This window comes from Nannospalax galili, unplaced genomic scaffold (genome assembly GCF_000622305.1).
Source record: "Nannospalax galili isolate Female #2095 unplaced genomic scaffold, S.galili_v1.0 scaffold1827, whole genome shotgun sequence".
Taxonomy (NCBI): Eukaryota; Metazoa; Chordata; class Mammalia; order Rodentia; family Spalacidae; genus Nannospalax; species Nannospalax galili.
Genome location: NW_008355785.1, coordinates 84,925 through 100,858, shown reverse-complemented (window position 1 = coordinate 100,858; position 15,934 = coordinate 84,925). Strand labels below are relative to the sequence as shown.

General features: G+C 48.4%; 1 protein-coding gene across 2 annotated transcripts in view; it reads left to right on the top strand.

Annotated features, from left to right (window-relative positions):
- Positions 1-11,602: 11,602 nt before the first annotated feature.
- Positions 11,603-15,934, top strand: part of LOC115067722 (sialic acid-binding Ig-like lectin 5) — a 14,310-nt gene continuing 9,978 nt past the window's right edge. The window contains exons 1-7 of one of the 2 annotated variants that reach the window (XM_029556260.1): positions 11,603-11,688; positions 11,756-12,139; positions 12,345-12,623; positions 12,976-13,023; positions 14,243-14,500; positions 14,588-14,872; positions 15,009-15,114. In XM_029556260.1, coding sequence (XP_029412120.1) covers positions 11,622-11,688; positions 11,756-12,139; positions 12,345-12,623; positions 12,976-13,023; positions 14,243-14,500; positions 14,588-14,872; positions 15,009-15,114 — 1,427 coding nt within the window. In that variant the 5' untranslated portion in view covers positions 11,603-11,621. The remainder of the gene's footprint in view (positions 11,689-11,755; positions 12,140-12,344; positions 12,624-12,975; positions 13,024-14,242; positions 14,501-14,587; positions 14,873-15,008; positions 15,115-15,934) is intronic. The other variant, XM_029556261.1, reaches the window with a different exon arrangement.

Genomic DNA, 15,934 nt, shown 5'->3' with positions numbered 1-15,934 from the left:
CATAAAAAGTCATCTCAAGGTCAGCAAGATGCCTCACTGGGTAAAGATGATGGCTGGGCAAGTTTTGTTATTAAGTTCAATCATCAAGCCCACACAGTGGTGGAAGGAAAGAACGAACTCCACAGACTTGGCCTCTGACCTCCATATGCCTCCTGTGACATGCACTACCATAGACACACATATATACCATATGCTAATAGTAATGACCTCCATATGTCTCCTGTGACATACACTATTGTAGAAAAACGTATAAACCATATGCTAATAACAATGACCTCCATATGTCTCCTGTGACATGCACTACCGTAGACACACATACATACCACATGCTAATAATAATAATAATAATAATAATTAACAATACAGTTGAGAGACGGACTCGCTGTAGCCCCGGCTGGCCTGGAACTCGCTATATAGACTGGACTGGCCTTGAACTCACAGAGATCCGCCTGCCTCTGCCTCCCAAGGTCTGGGATCAAAGTCATGCGGCACCACGTCTGGCAATACTTTGGTGTTTATTTGGATGGTGTTTATTTTTATGAGAGGACTTCATGAATGAATATATTCCTGGTTATTGTTCACTGAAAAAACAATGACATTATCCTCTAGACAAAAAGGACAGAAGGAAACACAAATCCCAGTATTCCAGCTGCCGAGGTCTAAGGCCAGTCCACACAGCAAGAACCCACCACAAAGTAAAAAGCGAGGGCTGGGGAGATGGCCAGAGGCGAAGAACACTGGCTGCTCTTGCAGAGGACCCGGGTTCGGTTCCCAGCCACCACACAGCACCTCACAACCCTCTGTAACTCCAGTTCCAGAAGAGCCAATCCTCTCTCCTGTCCACAAGGGGAGCCTGCACTCATATGCTCAGACTCCCACACAGGCACACATGTGTACAAGCACATGCTACACATGCAGACAAGCAGGCACATGCAAACACACATAAGTTTTAAAACAATGACTCTTACCTGTATTTCTCTAATATTTTTTGTAGTGTACCTGCTGTCAAACTCTAAAAATATATTTTTTTAATTTTATGTGTATGAGTGCTTTGTGCATATGCACATGTGCCATGTAAGTGCAATGCCTGGATAGGCCAGAAGAGACTGTCCTGTCCCCTGGAACTGGAGTTATGGATGGTTATTAACTGCCATGTGAGTGCTGGGAACAGAACCTGGGTCCTCTGGAAGAACAGCAAGTGTTCTTAACTGCTGATCCACCCCTTCAGTGCCATATCAAACTCTTCACTCTAGGATTAGGGACATCAGAAGCTAACGATCCTTCAGAACAGGACACAGGTTAACTAGATACCAGATATTTCACAACAAAACTGACCATTCCCCCCTGAGATGCTTAATTTTTAAAAAAAACTTGTTTTTATTTTATGTGAATGAGTTTTTACCTGTATGTGCGTATGTGCACCATGTGTGTGCAGTGCCCAGGGAGCCAGAAGAGGATGTTGAATCCCCTGGGGTTGAAGGTACAGACAGATACAATCCACCATGTGGATGCTAGGAACCAAACCTGGGTCCTCTGCAAGAAGAGTGTCTTAACTGCTGAGCCTCCTCTCCAGCCCCAGTGAAGTTAATGCTGATTGACAACTTGAAGGGATGTGGAATCAACTGGCAGATTCATCCTGGGAGGGTCTGTGATGGCATTTCCAGGCAGGATTGACTCCCTTAGAGTAGGAGGCCCTTCCAGTAGATGACCAGGTATAAAGAGATCACAGGAGAGAACAGTGCTGCTAACCTGTGTCACTTCAGGTCCCGCTGGTGAGCGCCTCAATCTCTGCAGCTGACACTAAGACCACTGCCATCTTGTACCAAAATCAGACTCTGCCTTCTTTGGACTTCCAACATGGACTGAAGACCAGAAAATCTCTGGGAATCTTCCAGGCCAATAGCACTGGATTGGGGCTGCAGAGGCTGCCAGCTCAGTGCACTAAAGAGCGGACGAGTTCTCAGCATCCCTTGCGTGCTGACGGCCATCCTTGGACCATCCCCTCCCTATCACTTAAGCCAATCTAGAGAATTTGCTTTTATAAATATGCACTTTCTCTCAGTTCTGCTCCTCATGAGGTCCTGACCTCAAACACCTCCCACCACATTAAGGCTTCTGTGAGTGTCCCTCTGTCACCATGCTCTGGGGTCAAGAGGCCACTCCAAGGTCTTCACTGCATAACCACTGAGTCTAAACTTTCAACATTTTAAGTCTCCTTCACAAAGGGGATTCTTAGGGTTCATGTTAAATTTTTTCTTCTTTATCACACCTCCTCCCTTCACATCCTTTTTTATTTGTTAATGACCCACTGAGTCCAATTAGTGCTGCCTGTTGGGATGTTGACTGATCTTGTCTTGATCTTGTGCAGGTAACCACAGCTGAAGAGAGCTGTGTCATGTCCAGAAGACAGATGTCCACAGCTCTCCTCCCCATCCTCTGGCTCTTACATTCTTTCCACACCTCTTGCTTGATGTTCCCTGTGCTTTAGGGGTGGGGTTCATGTAGATATCTCATTTAGGACTGGGCACTCAATAAACACTTATGCTCAAGACTTTGACCAGTTATGAGTCTCTGCATCAACTGGTAGCCCTTGCAGAGAGAAGCATCCCTGACCAGGATTGAGGGCAGCTCTAATCTATGGATATACACATAAATATTTAGAAGGCAGTTTGACAACATGTTTATGAATAAACAGCAGTAGATTCTCTCTAGGGCCTGGATTTCCCAAGCCATGGGCTTTTGACCAGGTTTACAGAACCAGGCCTGAATTCCTTACTGTGGTACAGGACTCAAAGCCAATCCAAGAGTACTTGGTTACCCACGTAACCTCATACCACAATTGCACCACTGGGCACATCATGCCTGTTGGGTCAGCGTTGTACAACCAACATTCTCACAAGTGTACCACTGACACCCTTTCTCCCTCTGTTCCAACTTCTTCACATCGTTCTTTGAAACTATTTTCATCTAAAATTACCATTGGTAATCACAAGTATTATGAATTTCATCTCAATGGAAATTATCATTAGTTTGTTTTGAAAACCTCCCTATCTGAGATTAACTCCACATCTTTTTTCATGAAAATAGTACACACTTCTCTCCAGTTGTGAAGTTGGGGTTCTTTTACTTTTGTTAGAATTATTAGGGTGTTAATAAGCCATATTATAGTTATGCCTGAATTAAGAAACACCGTGAGGTACTGGAGAGACAGCTCAGCAGTTGAGAGCACTGTCTGCTCTTGCAGAGGACCCGGGTTTGTTTCCCAGCACCCACATGGAGGCTAACAACCATAACTCTACTTCCAGGGGATTCCACAACCTATTCTGACTTCCATGGGCATTGCAAGCATGTGGCACATCTACACACATGAAGACAGAACACTCATACATATACAATAAATAAAATATATTTTTAAATGAAACAGTCTGATTCTTAGCATTCACAAGGACGAGAGGGGAACCAAACCCTGAGAATCTGTTCCGTCAGATGTCTACACAACGCCTCTGGAGCCAGGCCTCGTGTTCCCCTATTGAAACAGTCTCTCTAGCATGAACTGAGGAGGCAGAAGCTGGGATCCACCCTTGTCTTATCAGAGAATCTAATAAAATAGCACACACACACAGACATACACAGACACACCACACATACACACCACACACATAAACCACATCACATACACACACCACATACATACATACCACATACACTACACACACCACATACCACACACCACACACACACACCACACACATCTACATGCACACACACATCATACACACACCACACACAATACACACATCACACCACACACACACACCACACACACATACACACCACGTCACACACACACACACACACACCACACACATCATACACACACACCATACACACACACACACCACACGCACATGCACACACGTCACACAAGCACACGCACACAATTACGTACTTTTCAATTCTTCTGTTTTCAATGAGGAAATCATTCTGCTTCCAAGACGTTGATATGTCTGTCAAGAACACACACATTCATTCACTATCTTGGGTGGAGGGCAAAGTGGGGTCCTGAGGGATGAGCCAGGTGCCCAGGTCCCAAGAGGAACAGCACATGGCTCTGTGAGCTGGTTTACCTTAAAAACAGTAAAGTTTTTATTGCAAGTTTAGGTAAAAGCCATTAGTGCAAGTTTTATCCATATTGTAGAACACAGGCCTGCAGATTGGTTCTGTGCCCTGGGTGGGCCAGCGTACATCCTGCTGCCCCTGGGCCCCTCTGTCCTGACATGGGTTAAGGGGAACCATCTCTTCTGCTGAAATCTTCACTCTGTGTCCTGTGGCTTCTGGTTGCAATTTCCTCTCCCCTTGGCCACCCCATCCTTGTCCCACTCCCAGTGGGTAGAACAGTGTGGAAGCCAGGAGAATGGAGGCTTGAGAAACTGCAGAGATGGCTCAGTTGATAAAGTGCTTGACACAGAAGCGTGAGGACGTGAGTTTGATCTCCAGGACACATGTTAAAAAATGTGGGCATGGTGTCACGTACTTGTGATCCCACCACTTCAGATGCAGAGATGGGCAGATCCCTAGGGCTCCTGGGCAAGCCAACCTAGCCTAACTGGCAAATCCCAGATCCCAGTGAGAGACTTTGGTCAAAAACCAAGGTGGGGTCCAGGAACCTGCCTCCACAGGTAAAGGCCACCTGCACCAAGATTGATGACCCGAGTTCAACTCCCGGGAACCACATGTTAGAAGCAGAGAACCAGTTCCTGCAAATTATCCTCTGATTTTCAAACACACACACACACACACACACACACACACACACACACACACACCTCCAAACAAATAAATGAATAAATAAGTAATATGTTCTCTCTGTAAATTGTAAGAAGGTGATCTTAAGATAAAGAAAGAGAAATACCCCCAAAATTGATACATTTTAAAAATAAATTTTAAACAGGCTAGCATGGTGGCTCAAGTCTTGAATTTCAGCACTCAGAAAGTAGACTGGCAGTCTCTGTGAGACTGAAGACAGCCTGGTCTACGTAGGAAGTTCCATGCTGGTTGGGGCTACAGCAAGAACCTGCCTCAAAAAAATAACATAAATAATTGGGCATGGTGGCTCATACCTTTAATCCCAGCACTTGGGAGGCAGATGCAGGTGGATCTCTGTGAGTTCCAGGTCAGCCTGGTCTACACAGTGAGTTCCAGGCCAGCTGGGGCTACAGGGAGACCCTGTCTCAAAAAGACAAAAATGAATGAACGAATGAATAATAAATAAATAAATAATAATATCTGGGGAGATGGCTCTGGGGTTAAGAGAGAGAGAGACTACTGCACTTGTAAAGGACCTGAGTTTGGTTCCCAGCACCATCAGCCAGCTCACCACCTCTTATAACTTTAGTAGGATCTGATGCCTATTCTGGCCTCCAGGGACTCCACACTCACATGTACGTAGTCACATCCATACACACACACATACACATGATTAACAATAAAAAAAAATAATTTTAAACAAAGTATATGGCTTCTGAGAAATAACACTGAAGGTTGATTTCTGGTTTACACACACATACACACACACACACACACACACACACACTCCAAAAATATGTATAAACACAAAGAAAATGACAAAATCTTCCTCATGAACACATATCAGTGTGGAGTAGAGGAAAGGCTGGTGAGGATCTGTGGTGGGCCGGGTGGACAGGGCAGGCTTCTGTTCCTCTACTGCTGGGATCCTGGCAGCCTGAGACTCACTGTATCTGGTCATATGACTCCTGCCCTGTGGTGACCACGCATGAACAGCAGGAAAGGACAGCATTTAGAAAGTCCATGTCTCCTCGTCAGGATCCCACAGGGAAATAACTGCTCTCCGAGCATCTACACATCCAAGATGGCAGCCGAGGATCTAAGCGTGAAGAGCTTGTGGTGTGACCTGCACCTGTCTCCCAGGACCTGTTGTGACAGGGACAGGAGAATCAACTCTCTAACACTGTGATAGTGAGGGGACTGGGTGGAACACACGGGGACAGGTCATATCGCTGTGCCTGGCTTGGAGGGACCCTGGAGTCCTGGAGAGAAAGTGCCCACTGTTTCCAACCAGAAAGGTGCTGCCCCTCTAAGGAGCAGAAACACCAACACAAGACCTGGGGCCACACTGAGCATCACTGAGCAGATAAACAGATGGAACCAGAAACTGTTATTATTAGTGGCATAACAGACGCAAAAAATGACATGTGTTAACTCCATTTGTGGATCTTAGCTCTAAATCCCTAGATGTCAGTACATACCCTGATGTAACCCCAGGAGACAGGAAAATGGAACCAAACCATGCAGATAAAGGGGAAGAGGACACTCAAAAAAGGGAGAGAGTAAGAGACGGGTTACCATGGGGGAAATACGGAAGGGGGTTACTTTAACTGGGGAGGAAGTAGGGAACGTAATACAGGGGGAGTGAGAAGAGAGATAAATAATGCTTAGATGGTAAGAAAAACCAGAGGCAAATGTATAGCTCAAAGTCCCGCTGACAAATACCCATACAATTGCCTGTGTATAGCTGAAGACTATATCACAAAAAAACAGTGCCAGGAAGGAGAAAACTCCCTGCGAGTTGTTGGTCAGCATACTCCAAGAGACTCCCAAAATGGCCCAGACTATTGCCACAGCCCTTGATTGCCTCCCAGAACTTGAAGCTAAGACCCCATTGCTGAAGACAGGACACACTTCAGACACAAGACTTGGAGCAATGGAGCTGGAACTGACCTGGAAACTCCTCCTGGAGGACTGCCTCTCGTGGCGTTAGAGGACACTATGTAAACTGCCGAGAGAGGAGCAATCAATGGTCCTACCCAGCCGTAAAGGCTAATAAACAACCACGACTGGCCCAACAAACTATCGCTATTGATGCAGTACTGGCACTTTTATCGTGGGGGGTAACCAACAGCTGTCTAACTGGAATTGGGCCCACTCAGTGGGAGGGAGCTCATGTGTGATACTCTAAACACAGCCAAATACACATGGCTGCCAAGGTCACAGATCCTAGAGAAACACCTACTTTTGCCACATCCGTAGACCAATGTAGTTTCTTACTGTGTTCTAAATATGTATCCTCCACACATCTACAGTGGAACCTCTACAACCAAGACTCATGGAACATAGTGGAACAGAGGGTAGAGAGAAAACCAACACATCCCTCAACTCTCACCAGCAAAGTTGCCTCATACAACAGTGTGATGCACACAGACAGCCACAACAGGCCAAGTTTTAGAGAACAAGAGACTGCAGAGTGTGTGTCCCTGGACAGGACTCCTGGATTAAAACTCGTCCACCCACAGCTCAGGGACCATTGCCAAAGAGGGGACAGAGAGCGTGTAAGAGTCAGGGTTGGTGCATGAACATAAGGAAACAGAGGCTTTCAGGAACCTTGAAACTTGCTCAAAGGAACTTGCGACAATGGTGTCAACATGCACGGGCCCATGCTGAATCAATCAGACAAAAACCCAGCATAGAATGAGGGAAATGGGTAGGAGGCCCCCACCCTAGCTACGAACTATGGGCCACTGATTACTTGGGGTGAGGGAGAGTAGACTGTACTTTAAGGGAGGGACTCTAGACAGGCTGACTAGACTCCAGTGGATGAATTTCCACTGAGGGACATCTGGATACAAATTCTTGACCTGATAGGACTTAACATATATGACAGAATGCATGAAATCGGGTGGGGGGCTTTGGGGCACATGGGAGGGGGTCTAAATTTGATGAAGAACTATTATGTAAAATGCACAAAAACTCAAAATATTTTTAAAATATAAGTATCCTCATATATACAGGCAAGTGTACCTTTCAGACCTCATCAAAGAAGCTTCTTTTTACTACAGATAGAGCCTACTACGGAGCTCCATAACTAGTCAAATGCAGAGAATAAGTTTCTGTGAGACATTCTTAAGTGACACTCCTCCGAATGCAACCTCTACACGTACGATGAATGCATCTCTCAACTCTCACCAGAGAAGTTTCCTTATGCAGCAGATGGTAATTAATACAAAAAACCCTCAATTGGCCAATCTGCAAAGAATAGGCCAGAGTGCCTGTCCATGAATGAGACACTTATTAAAAACCTCTTTCTTCCAAGGCTCAGCAGTCATTGTGGAAGAGGAGGCAGATTGTAAAACCAGACGGGGTGGATGACCCCAAGGAACCCGAGTCTTCCAGACAGCTGCTCAGTCACTCATACGAACTCACAACAACGGTGACAGCACACACAAGTCCTGTGCATGCTCAGAATGGACAAAATCCCAGCATAGGCCTGGGGAAGTGGGTAAGAAATCCCAACCCAATCTATGCAGCTTTTGGCAACTGGTGGCTGCTGGGAGGGGGAGACACAGTGTCTTATAGGGCTGGGACTCAGTGGGCCCAGTGGATGGACCCACACTGAAGGAAATATAGGGACACAATCAGACTCTAGAGGTATACATATACATATATGGAGAAAGAGACTAAATTGAGCAAGGGCAATAGGGGATGTGTGGGTAGGGAAGAGATCTAAATGCCATCAAGCTATATTTTATGAAAAATCACAAAAATCCAATTTAAAAAAAAGAGAGTAAATGACACCAAATGCCAGCAAGGTGCCTTTAATCCCAGCACCCAGGAGGCAGAGGCAGGGGGATCTCTGTGAGTTCAAGGCCAGCCTGGTCTACATAGTGAGTTCCAGGCCAGCTGGGGCTACAGGGAGACCCTGTCTCGAAAAGACATAATAAAATATAAAATAAAATAAATAAAATAAAATAATAAAATAAAATAAATTAAAATAAAATAAAATAATAAAATTAAATAAATAAAATAAAATAAAATAAAATGGAGCCAAAAATAAATCCACCACACGATCCAGTTATGCCACTTCTTGTTGTGTAAAGAACTCATCCTCCTACAGAGACACTCGAACAACCATCTTTATTGCTGCTCTTTTCACAATAGCTAAGAAATGGAAAAAATCTATTTTTTATCTTTATTTAAACATTTTTAAAAATTTTATGTGGATGAGTGTATTGGCTGCATGTATGTAAGTGTACCCATATCCATGTCACGCAATGCCCAGGGAAGTCAGAAGAAAGTTTTAGATCCCCTAGAACTAGTGTTTGGGGCAGCTGTGAGCTTTCATGTGGGTGCTGGAGTAAGAATGGGGGTGCTATGCAAGATGGCTCTTGACCACTGAGCCATATCTCCAACCCCTATTTAGTTCTTGTTTTTCTATTTGTGCGATGTATACATCTGAGTGCACATAGGTGTGTGTGCGCATTCATCCACGTGTGCATATGCTCTTAGCGTGACTAGCTGCTGGAAGTTCCTGCCTTGACTTCCCCACGACGGGCTGCGTCCTGGCTACCTGAAATAAACACCTTTCTCTGTCATGTAAGTCACTTAGCAGAGGGTGTTTTCTCACAGATGGACACGGGCATTATTGTTTTTCTTATGTTGTTAACCAAATTCTTTTTAATTCATTTATTCATTCATTCATTCATTTTGGGAGGGCACATGGATATGGAAGTCAGAAGACAACTTCTAAGAGTCACTTTTCTGCTTACAGCATCTGGTCGAACTCAGGTCGTCAACCTTTACCTGCTGAGTGATCTCACCGATGCTGAAATTCCTTTTGCCCCTAACAGGTCAAGAAACTTCCTTTCATGTCATGAGTTATTACGTGGAGTGCCTAAACTGTGTTTGGGTCTTTGTTATATTAGGAGAAAATGTTAAGTTTCATTCATAAAACAGAAAAAGTTCAGATCATCTCCATCACTGCAAAGATGCTGCATCAGAAGACCTTGTTCCAAACGCTTCTTCAAGGGATGAAGTTCCCCCTCCCACATCCTGTCTCCCTGCTGGCCCACCCCACTCTTAGGTCTGTGAAGACCCAACCCATATTGCACATTGTTCTCAACATCCTCTAGTTCAAAGCACCTCACCCCTCTATTTGGACTCATTTCTTCCCTATTGAGTCACTGTTACTCCTGGAAGGTAGAGGGAGACTCTAAAGTCTCAGGAAATTAAGGACACTTACAAAACTCAAGCTCAGAAAGTTCAGGCCTCACCCCATGGTTACATTAACAGTGACTGTGGCTGGGGACAGAAGATGCTCCAGTGGCGTTGCCTGCAAGTTGGGCAAGGTGTCCCAAGGATGTAGCTTTGGTGCATCATGACCCTCGCTGGGGTGAGCTACTCAGTAACATAGCTGCTTTTGAGTCATCCACATTCCTCTAAGTAACCCCAATAAGCTCATTGGCTCACCAAGCTGAATTAGGTAGACTCATTCTTTGGCCTGTAGTCAGTGCCCTCATTGGGGAGCATCGAGGTCTGTCCAGTTATCTCCAGGTAACTCATGCAGCACCGTCCCTGACTTCCCACTAGCCAATAACTAATTTTTCAACAGTGCTTTTCTATCTTGGTTACTGTAGCCAGAAAAGTACTCGTTCCTCTGAAAAGTGTAAGCCAGGGACAAGATGAGGAGCACCCTGGGAAGAGGGGCGGAGCGGCCCCCCGCAGACAGAGAGGTAGCATAGCAGGATTGGAACAGAGAAAAGTATGTCGAGGGCGGGGGTTGTTGGGAAAACTGCAGCCTCCCACAGGGTGTGAACACGGGATGGGACACTTAAGACCATGGGTGCAGCGTGAACGTTAATGGATACTGCGGGCAGGGTTTCAGTGATGCACGGGTCCTGAGAAGCTGTTTCTTTGTAGGTCACTCCCTCCCAAAGTCATAAAATGGTACAAAACCCAAACTAAAAATGTCTTGTGTTAGTCTGTAAGCCCTGGGATCTTGGAGGACGTGCGGGAGCCTCCCAGGAAGGGAAAAGGGGAGAAATTTAGTGCAACAGTTACTTTCTCCAGTTGCTGTGATAAAACGTTCTAGCAAAAGCAACTTAGCGAAGGATGGGTTGATAGGGGTCACCGTTCCAGATCACAGTCCCTCATGGTGCGGAAGTCACAGCCACAGAGCGTGAGGCAGCTGGTCACATCCCACCCAGAGCCAAGAGGGAGAGAGCCTAAGGGTTTGTGCTCAGCTCCCTGTTCCCTCTTACGCAGTCCAAGACTGAAGACCAGGAAGCTGTTGGCTGGGTGTTCCCGCCTCAACTGACCTGGTCAGGCTTATCCCTCGGAAGCACGTACACATGTCTTCAGGGTGATTCTAGACCCTGTCAAGTCTGTGATAATATCAACCATCCTCTCTTCTGACCTTGTGCATAAAACTAAAGTGTGTTTTTCTGCAGCATTCTACGGTTTTCCTCAGCTGGAGGGTGGCTCTGACATGCCTCCCACCAACCACCAGGAAGGACCCTTACTGATCTTTTTATCTTGTCTAGCCCCTGGCTGAACTTGCTGTCAATGTAAACACCACAGGGAAAAAGGCACTGCCAGGTTGCTGTCTGGACAAGCCTCTACCCCCTGGGGACCTCAGCCCTGTCATCTAGTAAAGGTGGTGGTGGGGGCGGGTAGATAACTTAGCAGACCAGATCCTCCCTACACCCCCAACAGCACATGAAACCCGAGTTCCCCTTTGGTGGCTGGAGTCTGGCCACAGCTCCTCTCACAGGCTGACTTCCTGTTGGACCTCCTCCCCCCAACCCCACATGCCCCGCACAGGCTCTAGCAGACATAAGATGCTGGCCCTGCTGCTGCTGCCCCTGCTGTGGGCTGGTGAGTGGACAGAGGGAGGGGAATGGGCAGGGGACAGAGCAGCACCTGAGCCTCCCTGTCCCCCCAGGGTCCCTGGCCCGGGATCCAAGTTTCAGCCTCCAAGTGCCAGAGTCGGTGACAGTGCAGGAGGGCCTGTGTGTGCTGGTACCCTGTTCCTTCTCCTATCCCCAACATCGGGGGCATTACAACCTGCTGCAGCCGCTCCACATCGCCTGGTTCTGGGAAGAGGACAACGTCTTCTATGATGATCCCGTGGCCACAGACAAACCAGACCGAGAAGTGAAGACAGAGACCAAGGGTCGATTCCACCTCGTTGGGGACACCAAGACCAACAACTGCTCCCTGAGCATCACAGGAGCCAGGAGGGAGGACAGAAGACGTTATGTCTTATATATTGAGAGAGGAAAGGAGAAATACATTTACAGGGAGAAGCTGAACTTGAGGGTGACAGGTGGGCAGGGGCCCCAGTGGATGATCTAGGTTCCTGAGGCCCCATATAAGAGCACACAGGGCATTAGGCTCCCTCTGCTCTGGACTTAAGGCGGGGTGGCCAGAACGGATACAGGACCTGGGGACAGCTTGGTCACTTTCAGGGTCATGGGGTGGGGGCAGTCTTCACCTCCTTGAGCCCAGACACCTTCTTGTGTCCTCTTCAGCCCTGACAGAGAAACCCATCATCCACTTGGAGGAGCCTCTGCAGGCCGGCCGCCCTGCAAATCTGAGCTGCAGCCTGCCAGGGTCTTGCCGGGGAGGAGGACGGATCAGCTTCTCCTGGATAGGGGACGTCATCAACTCCATGGACCCTAGGACCCTCCGCAAGCCAGGGCTCGCCTTCACCCCACGGCCTCAGGACCATGATACCAACCTCACCTGCCAAGTGAAACTGGAAAGACCTCTGCTGACCACAGAGAGAACTGTTCAGCTCAGTGTGTCCTGTGAGTGCTGGGAGGGAGGGATGGGTCCCCATGGACGGTGGACAGTGTGTGTGTGTGTTTGTGTGTGTGTGTGAGGAGAGAGAGAGAGAGAGAGAGAGAAAGAGAGAGACAGGGAGACCAAGACAGACAGAAAGAAACAGAGAGACTGACATAGAAACAAACAGGAAAGAGAGACAGACAGAGAGAGGTGGAGATATAACCCCAAAGAATTCCTTTGTGGAGCAGAGCATTTGGAGTCCATGTGCAGAGTGGGTCAGAGACGCCATCTCCTGCTTTCTGGTCCTGTGGTCCTTCCAGGGCACACACAGCCCACACTGCTTGCTCTGAGCAGGTACCCTGTCTTCCCTTCCAGATGCTCCACAGAACCTCAGCATCAGCCTCTTCTTCAGCAATGGCACAGGTAGGAAACCGTCTTCCCTCTCAGGGCTGAAACTACCTACAAGCAGAGGTAGTGAATCAGAGTTTGAAAGGATCTGATTCTGGAGGAGGAAGGGCATCCCAGCTACTCAGGGGCTGAGACAGGACAATGGCAAGTTCAAGGCCAGACTGAGCAACTTAGGCCTGCTCTCAAAATAAAAAACAAAACACAAGGCTGGTGATGTAGCTGAGGAATAGAACATTTCCCTAGGATCCCCCAGTGAGGGGCTGGGGTGTGGCTCAATGGTAGAGCCCCTGCTTAGAATCCCCCAGTGAGGGGCTGGGGTGTGGCTCAGTGGTGGAGCCCCTGCCTAGACTCCCCCAGTGAGGGGCTGGGGTGTGGCTCAGGAACAGAGTCCCTGCCTAGAATCCCCCAGTGAGGGGCTGGGGTGTGGCTCGATGGTGGAGCCCCTGCCTAGACTCCCCCAGTGAGGGGCTGGGGTGTGGCTCAGGAACAGAGTCCCTGCCTAGGATCCCCAGTGAGGGGCTGGGGTGTGGCTCAGGAACAGAGTCCCTGCCTAGGATCCCCCAGAGAGGGGCTGGGGTGTGGCTCAGGGGTAGAGGCCCTGCCTAGAATCCCCCAGAGAGGGGCTGGACTTGTGGCTCTATGAAAGAGCCCTTACCTAGTTTGTACAAAGCTCTAAGCTCGATCCCCAGTACTACTGAGAAGCAGAAAACAGATCAACATTTTCTGTCTACTATTTCCTTTCCCTGTCTGTGCTCAGACACTGCTAAAACTCAGAGGAGGGTCTTGGACCATCCCATCCTACTCCATACTTCCCCAGGGTCCAGTTCTCAGTGTCACTAAGACCAAGTCCCTGCCCACCCCACCTCTCCTCAGCCAGGCCCTTTGGCCTTTCTGTCCCTCTGGCCCTGGCCTCCTTGGAGTTATTTTTGCTGTGTCTACATGTTTTCCATAGCTATCAGAGACTGTTTTCTTTCCCCCACACAGCCCAGGCATGTCGGGTTCCATGCTGATTTAGAGCCAGAAGGCATTTGGTCAACATCCTGAGGGTGTAAATGGCCGCCTTTGAGACCCAAGGAGAGGAGGGGAGGGGCCAGTCAGACCAAGCCTGGGTCTCTTAAGTCTGTCTGTCTCTGTCTGTCTGTCTCTGTCTGTCTGTCTGTCTCTCTCTCTCTCTCTCTCTCTCTCTCTCTCTCTCTCTCTCTCTCTCTGTGCCTTTGCATCTCCTTCCCTATAGACCTCAAGATCACACACAATGCCTCATCCCTCATGGTCCGGCAGGGCCAGGATCTGCAGCTGCGCTGTGAGGCACAAAGCAATCCACCCGTACAACTGAGCTGGTGCCAAGAGTCTCCCTCCCAGAATGCCTCCTGTGATCCTGGTAATGGGACCTTGGAACTGTTTCTAGCGGGGCCTGCAGAAGCCAGAGGCCTCACCTGCCTTGCTCAGAACGCAGTGGGCTCTACAACGCTCTCTCTCAACTTCTTCTTGGTCTGTGAGTGTCGCTGGGACGCTGGGACAAGACACCTGGGTCTTGAAAAGGGAGACACGGGCTGACCCTTCTCCTCCCCACCCCCTACAGCACCTCCACGGATGCTGGGACCCTCCTGCTCCTGGGAGGCTGAGGGTCTGCACTGCAGCTGCTCCTGCAGAGCCTGGCCGGCCCCCTCCCTGCACTGGCGGCTGGGGGAGGGGCTGCTGGAGGGGAACAGCAGCAATGTCTCCTTCACCGTCACCTCCAGCTCAACGGGACCCTGGGCCAACGGCTCCCTGAGTCTACACGGAGGGTTTGGTTCTAACTTGAGGCTCAGCTGTGAGGCCCAGAATGACTTTGGGGCCCAGAGGGGCACTGTCCTGCTGCTGGCCGGTGAGCAACCTGCTGTGGAGGGAGACAGGGATGTCAAAGGGGTGCATGGGAGGAGAGAGGGGCTGGGGTGCTAGCTGAGTCTGGGGGGAGCAAAGGCCCACCATCCCGAGGGTGAGACCTGTCATTCTGTCTGCAGGGAAACCGGAGTGTGGGGAAAGAGGCTCACAGGTCCTTGCGGCCCTGGGAGGTGCTGGTGCTATGGCCCTGCTCTGCCTGTGTGTGTGTTTCACCTTCCTTTGCATGTAAGTCCTGGGGAAGACGCTGCATGATAGGATCTTTAACAAGCTCAGCTCTTCCTGCAAAATTAAGAGAGCCATGATCGGACATGGTGGCGCTTTTCTTTAATCCCAGCATGTAGGAGGCAGAGGCGGGCAGATCTCTGTGAGGTTGAAGCCAGCCTGGTCTACATAGTGAGTTCCAGGCCAGCCAGGACTACACAGAGAAACCTCAACTCAAAAATGAAAGAGATGAGAGAGAGAGAGAGAGAGAGAGAGAGAGAGAGAGAGAGAGGAGGGAGGGTGGCAATTAAGAGACACAAGATGGAAATGTTTTACTCCTTACCGTTCATGGGTATGGAGTACATCTGCAAGTCAAAGTGTCACAGGGCAGGGGGCCAGAGAAGGCCATCAGCCGAAGCCTTTACAGGGGTCCAGTGTGTTATCTAAAGAAGTTATTTTTGTTTTGTTTTCTTTTTTAATATCTTCTTAAATTTTATGTTTTGCCTACATGCATATAAATGCACTTTGTGCATGCAATACCCACCGAGGCTGGAAGAGGCTGTCAGATCCCCTGGAACTGCAGTTACGGGTGGTTGTTAACTGCCATGTGCATGCTGGGAATCCAACCTGGGTCCTCTGCACGAGCAGCCAGTGCTCTAACCACTGAGCCGTCTCTCTAGCCTTAGTTTCCTTTTCTTCTCACTTTCCCCTTTAATCATTCCTATTAACGTATGTTAGGTGTATATACTGTATTTTGATCATATTCATCACCTCTCTCACTCTCTTTTTTTTTTTTTTTTTTTTTTTTTTTTTTTGGGGGGGGGTTCCCCCTTTTCCCCCCCGG